The sequence below is a fragment of the Anomaloglossus baeobatrachus genome, chromosome 3 (assembly GCF_048569485.1).
Source record: "Anomaloglossus baeobatrachus isolate aAnoBae1 chromosome 3, aAnoBae1.hap1, whole genome shotgun sequence".
Taxonomy (NCBI): domain Eukaryota; kingdom Metazoa; phylum Chordata; class Amphibia; order Anura; family Aromobatidae; genus Anomaloglossus; species Anomaloglossus baeobatrachus.
In genome coordinates, this window is record NC_134355.1 from 655,049,524 (window position 1) to 655,065,135 (window position 15,612).

The window sequence follows — 15,612 nt, forward strand, 5'->3', positions numbered from 1 at the left end:
GTTTTCTTTTCGAACAGGAGAGAGAGTTTGGTAAAGAAAGAGTTCCGAGGGCGGTGTCCTGTAAGTACCGCCATATGGATATCTAAATTACAATAGCGGGATGATAGCAACAAACAGACATTTTTGCTCTGGTAGACTTGAAGCGTTGCTCTTATCTTCACCAATGAGTATAGTCGGATAGAGCTTGTAAAAAGACGTAGTTTTGCAATTTACGGCATATTAAAATTTTCAGATATTAAGATTTTTCTTAAATGTTTTTACTTTACTGATTATTGCCTTGGGGACTGACCACCGCTGCTAGCCAGCAGAAAATGCATAGTGCTTGCAAGTACATTTCTATCGTGACCTCCTAATCCCAGGCATCTTCAGCGCAGTGCTTACAAGCTAGATAGTAGCGGTGGTCGGTCTCCTAGGCAACCAGTTGTAAACAAAAGAAAAAAGTATTGATATCTCAGAAACAGCTGCAAATTATAATAAGCAGTAAATTGCAAAAGTACCAATCAAAAATATCTAAATATCTATCTATGAAGAAGGAAATAAAGGGAATTACTCTTTAATAAAGAGTTGGATATAATATTCCACTTCTGTTTGTTGCAGCTCTACAGAGTGTATATCAGTATGTGTATTACACGGACCTCACCCTGGAAGGATACGCCAGTGCTGCAGCTGAAGCTTATTTTATAAGCCCATTAGCTGTACCATACACCATCTATTTCAATTCTACTTTAAGCATGACCCTGGCACAGATCACGATCACTACAGGTAAAACTTTTATACGTTATCTGCAGCGGCGTAGCTAGGTGTTTGACTCAAGGCGGCGAACATTTCTGAATGGGCCCTTAACCAGGTAACCATGTTTACCCCTCTGTAACCCTCTTTCCTACACAGCCTGCACCCCTCTGTCACAGCCTGCACCCATCTGTCACACCCTGCACCCCTCTATCACACCCTGCACCCCTCTGTCACAGCCTGCACCCATCTGTCACAGGCTGCACCCCGCATCACACCCTACACCCTCCTGTCACACCCTGCAGCCATCTGTCACACCCTGCACCCATTTGTCACACCCTGCACCCCTCTATCACACCCTGCACCCCTCTATCACACCCTGCACCCCTCTGTGACACCCTGCACCCACCTGTCACACCCTGCACCCATCTGTTACACCCTGCACCTCTGTCACACCCTGCGCTCCTTTGTCAGACCCTGCACCCATCTGTCACATCCTGCACTCCTCTGTCAGACCCTGCACCCATCTGTCACATCCTGCGCCCCTCTATCACACCCTGCACCCCTCTATCACACCCTGCACCCCTCTGTGACACCCTGCACCCACCCTGCACCCATCTGTTACACCCTGCACCTCAGTCACACCCTGCACTCCTCTGTCAGACCCTGCACCCATCTGTCACATCCTGCGCCCCTCTATCACACCCTGCACCCCTCTATCACACCCTGCACCCCTCTGTGACACCCTGCACCCATCTTTCACATCCTGCACCCATCTGTCACACCTTGTACCTCAGTCACACCCTGCACCCTTCTGTCAGACGCTGCACCCCCCATGACCTCCTCTTCCCTCATTACCTGTTATGTGGCCTTATCTTCTACAGCTTCTCCTTTATTTCATGGTTCCTCCCACAAGGGTCACATGGGCTTTACGTTATCGTAGGTACTGCACCACTTGTAGATATTTTGTTCCGTCTGGGCTGGTTAGGCTGCTTTCACACATCCGGTTTTTGCAGTGCGGCTCGATCCGGCTCAAAAACCTATGCAACGGATACGGTGAAAAAAACTGATCCGTTGCATGTTTTTCCATGCGGTCCGTCCGTTTTTTGATGGATGCGGCTTGATACTAAGCATGCGCAGTTCAAAAAATCGTATCCGGCGGCCGGATGCGGTTTTTGCCGCAGGACACCGCATCCGGCGTCCATTGGCTTGCATTGTAAATCGTGCCGCATCGCGCCGGATCCCGTGCAATGCGTTTTTTTCGCCGCACAAAAAACGTGCCAGGCAACGTTCCATCCGGCTGCTGCATGGGCTAAATATGCCGCATCCGGCAAAAACCGGACGCAACACAAGGCCATGCGGCACAATACGGTGCTAATGTAAGTCTATGCGGAAAAAAACGCAACCGGCGTAAAAAAAAAAAAGGTTGCGTTTTTTCTGCAAAGCGCCGTATTGTGCCGCTCAGCAAAAACCGGATGTGTGAAAGCAGCCTTACCTGCAATGATAAGTTGGTCAATAGCAATTTGTTATTTCATACCCATATAAATCAGCTTTAATCTGAAAGAAGGTTACTACAATGAGGCAAGCATCAAAGGCACATGAAGAATTGTTAACTTTCTGATATAAAGAGTACCTATCTTTTTGGGTAACTTTTCAGAATAAGCTTTTGTGTGTTTTTCTGGTCCATATGATGTGTATTTTTCATCATTTTTCCCATTTGCAGGCCCTAGCTTCAATTTTCTGTTGTCTCTGAGCTAGTGTGAAGTCTTCTCCCACTAGCTCAGCGACAACTGAAAATTACAGCTAATTCCATGTCTGTAGTTCATATAGACACGAGGGATTCCTGTTCTCCCGTCCAGGGCTGTATATTCGGTTTCTGCTGCATTTTTTGTGCCAAATCAGTGGAGGGAAAACATTTCTCTGATATTTTCCTCTAGCTAAGTTATTCTTAAAGATAAACAGATCGATCCTCAGAGGATAAACTTCAAGTTTAATGTCTTGAGATCCACAGATACCCGGGAATCAGAACACTCTGCATTTCAATTTGTGAGGACCACTAAATAAACAATAACCAGTGTGATGTCACGCACTGCTGAAGTATCAGCCAGCGAGATATTCACATTTTGCACTTCACAATTTTCAGAATTACATTTTTTAAATAATTAGAAAACCATATATCATTTACTTTACAATTTCAAAAATACCACTTCGTGTTAGTAAAATCCATTAAAAATACATTTGTTTGTTGGGGTAATATGAAAAAAATGCAGAAAAGTTGACTGGGTATGAATACTTTTTCAAGGCACCGTATATAGTCACATTACCTACACACAGCCACGTTTGTAAGTGTATTACATATACACTTATTGTGCCTTCTTATAATTGCGCGAGACAGGAGCATGAATTTGTGAGTATTAGTGATGAGCGGACACTACCATGCTCGGGTGCTCAGTACTGGTAACTAGTGATGAGCGAGCACTACCATGCTCAGGTGCTCAGTACTGGTAACTAGTGATGAGCGGGCACTACCATGCTCAGGTGCTCGGTACTCGTAACTAGTGATGAGCGGGCACTACCATGCTCGGGTGCTCAGTACTCGTAACTAGTGATGAGCGAGCACTACCATACTCATGTGCTCAGTATTTGTAACTAGTGATGAGCGGGCACTACCATACTCATGTGCTCAGTATTTGTAACTAGCGATGAGCGGGCACTACCATGCTCAGGTGCTCTGTACTCGTAACTAGTGATGAGCGGGCACTACCATGCTCGGGTGCTCTGTACTCGTAACTAGTGATGAGCAGGCACTACCAGGCTCGGGTGCTCAGTACTCGTAACTAGTGATGAGCGGGCACTACCATGCTCGGGTGCTCTGTACTCGTAACTAGTGATGAGCGGGCACTACCATGCTCGGGTGCTCAGTACTCGTAACTAGTGATGAGCGGACACTACCATGCTCGGGTGCTCTGTACTTGTAACTAGTGATGAGCGGGCACTACCATGCTCATGTGCTCAGTACTTGTAACTAGCGATGAGCGGGCACTACCATGCTCATGTGCTCAGTACTTGTAACTAGCGATGAGCGGGCACTACCATGCTCAGGTGCTCGGTACTCGTAACTAGTGATGAGCGGGCACTACCATGCTCAGGTGCTCGGTACTCGTAACTAGTGATGAGCGGGCACTACCATGCTCAGGTGCTCTGTACTCGTAACTAGTGATGAGCGGGCACTACCATGCTCAGGTGCTCTGTACTTGTAACTAGTGATGAGCGGGCACTACCATGCTCAGGTGCTCGGTACTCGTAACTAGTGATGAGCGGGCACTACCATGCTCGGGTGCTCAGTACTCGTAACTAGTGATGAGCGAGCATTACCATACTCATGTGCTCAGTATTTGTAACTAGTGATGAGCGGGCACTACCATACTCATGTGCTCAGTATTTGTAACTAGTGATGAGCGGGCACTACCATACTCATGTGCTCAGTATTTGTAACTAGCGATGAGCGGGCACTACCATGCTCAGGTGCTCTGTACTCGTAACTAGTGATGAGCGGGCACTACCATGCTCGGGTGCTCTGTACTCGTAACTAGTGATGAGCAGGCACTACCAGGCTCGGGTGCTCAGCACTTGTAACTAGTGATGAGTGAGCACTACCATGCTCGGGAGCTCTGTACTCGTAACTAGTGATGAGCGGGCACTACCATACTCATGTGCTCAGTATTTGTAACTAGCGATGAGCGGGCACTACCATGCTCAGGTGCTCTGTACTCGTAACTAGTGATGAGCAGGCACTACCATGCTCAGGTGCTCTGTACTCGTAACTAGTGATGAGCGGGCACTACCATGCTCGGGAGCTCTGTACTCGTAACTAGTGATGAGCGGGCACTACCATGCTCGGGAGCTCTGTACTCGTAACTAGTGATGAGCGGGCACTACCATGCTCAGGTGCTCTGTACTCGTAACTAGTGATGAGCAGGCACTACCATGCTCAGGTGCTCTGTACTCGTAACTAGTGATGAGCGGGCACTACCATGCTCGGGAGCTCTGTACTCGTAACTAGTGATGAGCGGGCACTACCATGCTCGGGTGCTCAGCACTCGTAACTAGTGATGAGTGAGCACTACCATGCTCGGGAGCTCTGTACTCGTAACTAGTGATGAGCGGGCACTACCATGCTCGGATGCTCAGTACTCGTAACTAGTGATGAGCGGGCACTACCAGGCTCGGGTGCTCAGCACTCGTAACTAGTGATGAGTGAGCACTACCAAGCTCGGGTGCTCTGTACTTGTAACTAGTGATGAGCGGGCACTACCATGCTCGGATGCTCAGTACTCGTAACTAGTGATGAGTGAGCACTACCATGCTCGGGTGCTCAGTACTAGTAACTAGTGATGAGCGGGCACTACCATGCTCGGGTGCTCAGTACTAGTAACTAGTGATGAGCGGGCACTACCATGCTCGGGTGCTCAGTACCTGTAACTAGTGATGAGTGGGCACTACCATGCTCGGATGCTCAGTACTCGTAACTAGTGATGAGCGGGCACTATCATGCTCGGATGCTCAGTACTCGTAACTAGTGATGAGCGGGCACTACCATGCTCAGGTGCTCAGTACACGTAACTAGTGATGAGCGGGCACTACCATGCTCGGATGCTCAGTACTCGTAACTAGTTATGAGTGAGCACTACCAAGCTCGGGTGCTCTGTACTTGTAACTAGTGATGAGCGGGCACTACCATGCTCGGGTGCTCAGTACACGTAACTAGTGATGAGCGAGCACTACCATGCTCGGATGCTCAGTACTCGTAACTAGTGATGAGCGGGCACTACCATGCTACGAGTGCCGAGCATGTGAGCATGGTAGTGCTCACTCATCACTAGGTATGAGTACCAAGATCCCAAGAATGGTAGTGCCTGCTCATTATTAGGTATGAGTACAGAGCACCCGAGCATGGTAGTGCTCGCTCATCACTACTCTTTACTCCTCACCCTTCATAGAGTTTAATAAGCAGCTGTAACCTGATACTTTAGTGAGCTGGCAGTATGTCTTGCTTTGGACCAAGATGGATTTCAGCTATACAATGTGGAGGGATTGCATGGTAGTGCCCGCTCATCACTAGTTACGAGTACTGAGCTCCCGAGCATGGTAGTGCCCGCTCATCACTAGTTACGAGTACTGAGCTCCCGAGCATGGTAGTGCCCGCTCATCACTAGTTACGAGTACTGAGCACCCGAGCATGGTAGTGCCCGCTCATCACTAGTTACGAGTACCGAGCACCTGAGCATGGTAGTGCCCGCTCATCACTACCGTAGTTACGAGTACTGAGCACCTGAGCATGGTAGTGCCCGCTCATCACTAGTTACCAGTACTGAGCACCCGAGCATGGTAGTGCCTGCTCATCACTAGTTACGAGTACTGAGCTCCCGAGCATGGTAGTGCCCGCTCATCACTAGTTACCAGTACTGAGCACCCGAGCATGGTAGTGCCCGCTCATCACTAGTTACAAGTACTGAGCACCCGAGCATGGTAGTGCCCGCTCATCACTAGTTACAAGTACCGAGCACCCGAGCATGGTAGTGCCCGCTCATCACTAGTTACGAGTACCGAGCACCTGAGCATGGTAGTGCCCGCTCATCACTAGTTACGAGTACTGAGCACCTGAGCATGGTAGTGCCCGCTCATCACTAGTTACAAGTACCGAGCACCCGAGCATGGTAGTGCCCGCTCATCACTAGTTACGAGTACCGAGCACCTGAGCATGGTAGTGCCCGCTCATCACTAGTTACGAGTACTGAGCACCTGAGCATGGTAGTGCCCGCTCATCACTAGTTACCAGTACTGAGCACCCGAGCATGGTATTGCCCACTCATTACTAGTTACGAGTACTGAGCTCCCGAGCATGGTAGTGCCCGCTCATCACTAGTTACGAGTACTTAGCGCCCAAACATGGTAGTTGTCACTCATCACTCCTCACCCTCTATAGAATTTAATAAGTAGCTGTAACCTGATACCTTCCTGAGTTGGCGGTACGTCTTGTTTTGGACCAAGATGGATTTTAGCTACTTTTAATGAAGTGAAGATACAATGTGAAGGGGTCTGTAATACAATGTCGGAAAGGAATTCTCCAATATGACTGTCTCTTGTTCTAGAGTGTAATGTGACGGATACAGGGAAGATGTGCGCCTGTAAGACCGGATACATATGGAACATCGCTGTGTGCTACACCTATCGTCCATGCAGCAATTCCTCCTCTTTTTGTTCCTGCCTGATTATCCCGGACGACAATATTCCCTACTGTGAGATTCCTCGAAACATATCTGATTACAGAGGTAAGTCAGTATACTGTACGGCTACCATCGGGACATAAAAAGAACAATAGAGAAATCCAGGACACAGAGCACCAGATGTCCTCCTTTTTGTAATTTTATTAGTGTAGAAAATTCACAATATTTCGGCCATGCAAGGCCTTTATCAAGCCATAGAAAAAGAGAGATATGGCTTGATAAAGGCCCTGCGCTGCCGAAACGTTATGATTTTTCTCTACCAAAAACATTACTAATAGGAGGACGTCTGGTGCCCGGGTTCCTGGAATTCTCTGTATTGCTACAACCTTGTGGAGGGTTGCACCAAGTGCGCACAGAGTGGTGCTCGGAACTCATCTATTACAGATAAAAAGAAGCATACTTCTTACCTAAAGGGTTAATTGTTTGTGAAAGATAAGCTGGCATTTAGCTAGGTATAAACCCTTAGGGCGGCTTTGCACACTACGACATCGCAGGTGCGATGTCGGTGGGGTCAAATTGAAAGTGACGCACATCCAGCATCGCATGCGACATCGTAGTGTGTAAAGCCTAGATGATACGATTTACGAGCGCAAAATCGTCGTAATCGTATCATCTGTGCAGCGTCGGCGTAATCCATAATTATGCTGACGCGACGGTCCGATGTGGTTCCTCGCTCCTGCGGCAGCACACATCGCTGTGTGTGAAGCCGCAGGAGCGAGGAACATCTCCTACCCGCGTCACCGCGGCTTCCGTAGGATATGCGGAAGGAAGGAGGTGGGCAGGATGTTTACATCCTGCTCATCTCCGCCCCTCCGCCGCTATTGGTCGCCTGCCGTGTGACGTCGCTATGACGCCGCACGACCCGCCCCCTTAGGAAGGAGGCAGGGCGACGGCCAGAGCGACGGTCGCAGGGCGGGTGAGTGCGTGTGAAGCTGGCGTAGCGATAATGTTCGCTACGCCAGCTATCACAGATATCGTACCTGCGACGGGGGCGGTGACTATTGCGTGCGACATCGCAGCATCGGCTTGCGATTTCGCAACGTGCAAAGCCCGCCTTAAGGACCAAGCCATTTCACATTTCTGTATTTTACCTTCTATCCTTCCCGTTCTCCAAAATACTTCTTTTCGTTTTCAGTAGACATAGCCGCATGAGGCCATGTTGTTTTTTTTGTGCAGGAGAAGCTGTAGTTTTGAATGATTCCCTTCATTTTCTATGTAAAAAAAAAAAATTGAAAAAATTTAATTGTCTTCTTTTTGAAGTAAAGGGGTTTTCCAATTTGGGCTGTAGTTGGTTTAAAGAAACCTATGTTCTTTACCTCAGTGTTTGTAGCTAAAACCAGGAGTGGAACGATCAGAGGAAAAGTATAAAAGAAACATGGGCACCACTGCTGTATTTTTTACCACTCCTGGTTTTGGCTTAGAAATACTAAGGTAAAAAAATCTGTGGCCTAACAGACACTGCGAGCAGCCATGGAGACAAAGCGCTGATTCCAGGGAGGGTAAGAACAAGATTAGTTTTTGTTTTTTTACACCCCGTCATGACCTTGGACATATCAGTACATACGCAGGCTCGTGTGGTGAGCCCATGTTTCCCTGCAGATGTCTCATCAGCCGACTCGTGCCTCTAACAGGTGTGGGTGGATCGGTGATCCACACGCTCCTGTTAACTAATTAATTCCTACCGTCAATCTCTGGCAGTGGGATTTAACGCCGGCCTGTGGGGAATGCATCATTCCCTGCTGCCATCAGCGACCCTGCGACATGATCATGGGGCGCTAATGGGTTGTCATGACAGCCGGGGGTCAGTTGATGAGTAGTGATGGGTGGACCCGGACTGTAAAAGTCCGGATCCGTGAAGTTTCAAATCTGAGCTTGGTATCATAATATGGGGAGACCATACGCCAATTTACTTATTTTTATACAATGACAGGGGCCCACAGAGAGGTTTTGTGTTTGCAAGCAGTCAGACACTGTCACACAGGCTGGCAACACATCTGACTACAACCAATCACAGACGCCAGGACTGCTGGTGGGCGGGGAAAGCAGTGAATACGGATGAGCAAGAATGAATGGCACCGGAAGTAAAATGAGGGACCCGGAAGAAACTACAGCTGCGGCAGTGCCTCGGTATATATAGCGTGCTTGCTTTAATCCCCTTACACCTTCTACCACCATTTATAAGTGCCGGAGTGCGGAAATACCACAGTATTTCTACACATAGTAAAATTCATGGTCTCCTTTGAATCCTAGGCAGGTCTCAAGGGAGCTATGAAATGACAAGCCCAGAGGTCTTCAGTAGACCCCCAGCTTTTACAGCAGCCCATCAGCGCCCCATGATCATATCACAGGCACGTTAATGAGTACATAGCATGTTGCGCCCCCATGCCGGTCCACTGCTGTCAGAGTTTGATAGCGGCATTTAACAGGTTAATAGTTGCAAATGGCAAAAGGATTGTTGGTGATAGCTCCTAGCTGTGTCACAACTATTACCTGCTGGGTGTGGAGCGAGCTCACACCCACTACCTGCTTGCATGTACAGTACAGTGGATGTCGGTAAGAGATTAAAGGATATGCAATTAAAAGATTGGACCACCAACAAAAAAAAAAATTAGAGGCCCTGAAAAAGTTGTAAAATGAGAAAATAAAATAGGAAAAAATAGTAGACTTGTTTGAAAGTTTACATATATGATAATGTTCCCCTGAGGAAGTAATATGCAAAACGCGCGTCGGGTGCATTTTTCCTGACTAGTGGCTTGAATCATATGTCACTGTACATTTTTACCTTTCTCATTCCCATTCTTATGGGTCATTAATTATTCTATATAATAACTTTATTGCACCATTCGGATCTCCATTTGTAACTATTTTGACCTCTTATATTATACTAGAAGATGGCCCGATTCTACGCATCGGGTATTCTAGAATTTACATATTGTGTAGTTCATGTATGATTTTTGTTATATATATATATAGATGTTGTTGTGTGTAGTCACCAAGTGTTTGTGTAGGGCGCTGTACATGTTCTGGGTGTTGTCTGGGTGTGGCGGGGGGTGAGAGCGGTGTTGTATGTGTGTTGCGTGTGTTGCGTTGTTTGTGGAGTGCTGTGTGTCTGTAGCGTTGTGTGTGTGTGTTGCGCGGTTTGTGTGGGTGTGGGGTGTGTGTGTGTGTTTTGGGGGGAGGTATGTTTTGTGCAATGTGTGTGTTGTGCGGTATGTGCGTATATTTATGTATGCCGCGGTGTTTGTGTGTTGGGTGTTGTGTGTGTGCGGCGTTGTCTGTGTGTGTGGGTGTCTGTGTAGGGCGGTGTTTGAGGTTCCCAGTGTGTGTGTGGTGTGTTGTGTGTGTGTGTGTTGGGGGGAGGTGTGCACCTCCCATCGTGCTCCATCCCCCATGCTGTGCACCCCCCATCGTGCCCCATCCCCCATGCTGCGCACCCCCCATCGTGCTCCATCCCCCATGCTGCCCAACCCCCATCGTGCTCCATCCCCTATGCTGCGCATTCCCCATCGTGCTCCATCCCCGATGCTGCGCACCCCCCATCGTGCTCCATCCCCCATGCTGCGCACTCCCCATCGTGCTCCATCCCCGATGCTGCGCACCCCCCCATCGTGCGCCATCCCCCATGCTGCGCACTCCCCATCGTGCTCCATCCCCCATGCTGCGCACTCCCCATCGTGCTACATCCCCCATGCTGCGTACCCCCCATCGTGCTCCATCCCCCATGCTGCGCACCCCCATCGTGCACCATCCCCCATGCTGCGCACTCCCCATCGTGCTCCATCCCCCATGCTGTGCACTCCCCATTGTGCTCCATCCTCCATGCTGCGCACTGCCCATTGTGCTCCATTCCCCATGTTGCGCACCCCCCATCGTGCTCCATCCCCCATGCTGCGCACCCCCCATCGTGCTCCATCCCCCATGCTGCGCACCCCCCATCGTGCTCCATCCCACATGCTGCACACTCCCCATCGTGCTCCATCCCCCATGCTGCGCACTCCCCATCGTGCTACATCCCCCATGCTGCGCACCCCCCATCGTGCTACATCCCCCATGCTGTGCACCCCATCGTGCTCCATCCCCCATGCTATAATAGTTCTCCTATTATACTCAGAGAGGAGTATAATAGGAGGACTATAATAGGAGGAGTAGTCCTGGGGGGAGAGGAGTATAATGCCGGCTCCCTGCACATGTGTACCGGGATCCGGTGTACGCTGGTAACTATGATACACATCGGGTAACTAAGGGACCTTAGTTACCCGATGTGTATAATGGTTACCAGCGTTCACCGGCTCCGTCATGATCCCAGCATCACAAGGGTATGTTTGGCGCTGCTGGGATCGTGACGGAGCCGGTGTACACTGGTAACTATGATACACATCGGGTAACTAAGGGACCTTAGTTACCTGATGTGTATAATGGTTACCAGCGTACACCGGCTCCGTCGCGATCCCAGCAGCGCAAGGTTATGTCTGGCGATGCGTGCGGAGGGCCGAGGCGAGCGGGCAATCCATGCGGAGGGCGGGGCCAGGCCGAGGCGAGCGACCAATCCGTGGGGGGGCGGAGCCGAGGCGAGCGGCCAATCCGTGTGGGGGGCGGGGCCATGGCGAGCCCAGCGGCCAATCAGCTTTGTGTCACCGTAAGGACACAATTTTGGAGCAAGACAGACAGACAGACAGACAGACAGAATAAGCCAATTATATATATATAGATCATATCTGTATGTTCATATACTAAGTAAGATTTATAGACGACCTAAAAAACAACCACCTCTAATATACTGGTTCATTTGGTTCAGATTTACCTTTAAAAGTTTTCCACCATTTCTTTACATTTTTCATAAATATTAAATTGTATTTTTGTTTTTACTTCTCCAGTTTACATGAAGGGGTCAATTACTCTAAATGAAACCTTTACAACAGATCTCCTAGACCCAACCTCGGTAAAGTACCAAGAGATGGAAATCAATATAACTCTTTCCGTAAGTATCACTGTTTTGTCCTGGTACTAGGACTTGTTTGTCCAAAAGCCCCAAATGTGAAGGTAACCTTCTTTCAGTATTACTAAGGCCTCCTTCACACCTCCCTGTCTCCCCATGTGAGGTGTCCGTTTTCACACGTACCGAAGCCACTTTAACATGCATTCTAATTAAAGTCATTAGAGAGCTTCACACCTCTGTGTTTTCACATGGACCGTGTGCCCATATGAAACAACTGCGTGTCCAGGTGATTCTCATGGAGACAAGTCAGTTTTTTTCCGGCAGCAAGGGTCAAATACGAACTTCACAAGGATGGCATCAGTGTGACATCGGTGGAACTCGTACTGGAAAAAACAGATGATACTAAAATGAATGGTTTTCTTGGTGTAAAAGATCATAGAATCATAGAATGGTAAAATTGGAAGGGACCTCAAGGGCCATCGGGTCCAACCCCCTGCGAGTGCAGGTTTTCCTAAACCATCCCAGCTATATGTTTATTCAGATTCCACTTGAAAATTTCCATTGATGGAGAGCTTCCTACCTCCCGTGATAGCCTGTTCCACAAATGTGCAAAGTTAAAAAATGATAGATAAGTGAGAGATAGAGGGAGAGGTAGAATAGAGTAATATAATACAACAGAGAGAAAAGAGAGATAGTTAGATTTATTAAATAATTTACAAAAAAAATGACATGGGGTTCCCCCCTAATTTTCATAACCAGCACAGGTACAGCAGCAGCTGCAGGCTGTAATCCTCACCTGTCAGCTGTACCTTGGCTGATTTTTAAAAATAGAAGGGATCCCATACTGATTTTTTTTTTTTAATTATTTGAAAAAAATAATTACAATAACGGCACAGGGTCCCCCCATTTTTTCAAAACCAGCCAAGGGAAAGCAGACAACTGGGGGCTGATATAATTAGGGTGGGAAGGGTGATGGTTACTTGGTCCTTCCCAGCCAAAAAATAGCAGCCCACAGCCACCTCACAAGTGGCGCATCTATGAGATGCACCAGATCTGGCTCTGTACTTGGCTCTTCCCGTTGCACTGCTGCAGTAGAAAATTGGGTAATATATGTGGTTGATGCCAGCTGTGAATTGACAGCTGGTATCAAGCCCTGGTATTAGTGATGGGTGGGCATTTATCGGACACTCCCATTACTAAGCCAGTAGTTAAAAATAGAAAAAAAACAAGTATAAATATAAATATAAAAATATTTATTTAATACAATATTTAAGAAAACACCACCTGACTACAGCCCTTGTTCACCAATTTATTTAAAATTAAAAAAAAGCTTTGCTGTAATCCATATGGAGGTCCCACGACATTCACAAATGCGAACCTGAAAAACAGTTAAAGAGAAAATTAGTGAAGAAATAAAGACAGAACACACCCTCATTTACAAATTTATATCCCTGTAAAATCCCTAATCCAAGTCACCTGTAACCCATATTGAGGTCCCACGACGTTCCCAGACTCAGTGTCCCAGCCACGGACAGCAGCCACGGCCGGCTCATACATTGTACTGTGTGATAACCATGGCAGTGACTTGCAGTGGTCTCATGAGGGCCTATGCTGGGGGTTGAAACATTGCTGCCGTTTGTTTATTAGTGATGCCATAATAAAACAAACTGAATATTACTGGATGCTGAGGTCATATTATTTTACTTGGACTTTAAAAGGACTCTATAAATGGGTTATTGCTACCGCATCTGAGAACAGCATGATGTAGGCAAAGAGACTCTGAATCCAATGATGTATCCCTTAGATTACTGGGTACAGCTATTCTGAAACAATCAGAGATTTTAGATTGAGCCATGCAGCAGAGTTGAAAATGCTGGCCCCGCCCACACCAGGCTCTCTATAAACATTGTTTATTGACAGTGAGGTGCCAATCAGAGGAGGGGGTGTGTTTGATGGCACAACCAGCTAGTCAGAACAATAATAAGGTCCTGCTTCTAAATCATACATTGTAAATAAACAACACCACAGATCTTGACAAGAGAGGTATTACTGAATTCTCTGTGTTAACCCTTACAGCATGTTGACTTCAGATTACATAGCAAAACCCTGCTGAGAGATTCCTTTAACTATTTTATCAAACTATCCGAAATTACTTCAACCTATCCAAATGTAACCTTAAATTCTACACTTAACTTTTGCATACTGGTATATAAAGCAATTGAATTGTAATTATGACTGGCAGACTTGCATTTGTTGGCACCTTCCCACTAACCTTCCTATTTCTTTCCTAATTCCCTAATTCTATGTATCTTACTTCCCCCTCTCTAATATCACCTCCTTTCCTGTTTATTATTAAAATAAATTAAAAAAAAAATCAAATAATAAAAAGCAAAACCCAAATGCTAGTTTCTCAATGATGCCTGTGGATTTTCTTGCAGCTGCTGAATGCCTATACAAAGATTTGCAATCCTCTCAATGTGTCAGTGCTTGGTTTCAGGTAAAAATAAATAAATACTTATAACAAAAAAATGCCAAAAAAAAGTTAATTGATGTTGATTAAAGATGTCTATTCCTACTGTTCTAAGTCCAGGAAGCGTGGTTGCCAACTATAGGATGGTGGTTTCAGGTCCCCTATCAGCTTCTCAGTTGTCATCAAGCAACACTATGGTTAAACAATCAAATCCAGGCGTCATTTCATCACAGCTCAAAACCGCAGGTAATGAACGCAGAACACAGAGTCTAGAAAAGCTCCAATACCTCCTGTGAACAAATTCACTGGACGCGCTTCAAAAAGTAATATTACATTTAGTACAAGAATCTACATAACTACTATAATACTGCCTCTATATACAAGAATATAACTACTATAATACTGCTCCTATGTACAAAAATATGACTACTATAATACTGCCCCTATGTACAAGAATATAACTACTATAATACTGCTCTCTATGTACAAGAATATAACTACTATAATGCTGCCCCATGTAGAAGAATATAACTACTAAAATACTGCTGCTATGTGCAAGAATATAACTACTATAATACTGCCCCTATGTACAAGAATATAACTACTATAATACTGCTCCTATGTAAAAGAATATAGTTACTATAATACTGCCCCCTATGTACAAGAATATAACTATTATAATACTACCCCCTATGTACAAGAATATAACTATTATAATACTACCCCCTATGTACAAGAATATAAATACTATAATACTGCTCCTATGTACAAGAATATAACTAATATAATAATGCCACTATGTACAAGAATATAACTACTATAATACTGACCCCCATAGTACAAGAATATAACTACTATAATACTGCCCTCTCTGTACAAGAATATAACTGCTATAATACTGCTCCTATGTACAAGAATATAACTACTATAATACTGCTCCTATGTACAAGAATATAACTACTATAATACTGCCCCCTATGTACAAGAATATAACTATTATAATACTACCCCCTATGTACAAGAATATAACTACTATAATACTGCTCCCTATGTACAAAAATATAACTGCTATAATACTGCCCCCTATGTACAAGAATATAACTACTATAATACTGCCCCCTATGTACAAGAATATAACTACTATAATACTGCCCCCTATGTACAAGAATATAAATACTATAATACTGCTC

At 46.3% G+C, this 15,612-nt stretch overlaps 1 protein-coding gene across 1 annotated transcript in view; it reads left to right on the plus strand.

Annotated features, from left to right (window-relative positions):
- Positions 1–716: 716 nt before the first annotated feature.
- The window catches only part of LOC142297384 (adhesion G-protein coupled receptor F3-like), a 54,028-nt gene continuing 39,132 nt past the window's right edge, over positions 717–15,612 (plus strand). Inside the window, exons 1-5 of the mRNA XM_075341610.1 lie at positions 717–762; positions 6,882–7,061; positions 11,891–11,994; positions 14,391–14,449; positions 14,538–14,668. Coding sequence (XP_075197725.1) covers positions 732–762; positions 6,882–7,061; positions 11,891–11,994; positions 14,391–14,449; positions 14,538–14,668 — 505 coding nt within the window. The 5' untranslated portion in view covers positions 717–731. The remainder of the gene's footprint in view (positions 763–6,881; positions 7,062–11,890; positions 11,995–14,390; positions 14,450–14,537; positions 14,669–15,612) is intronic.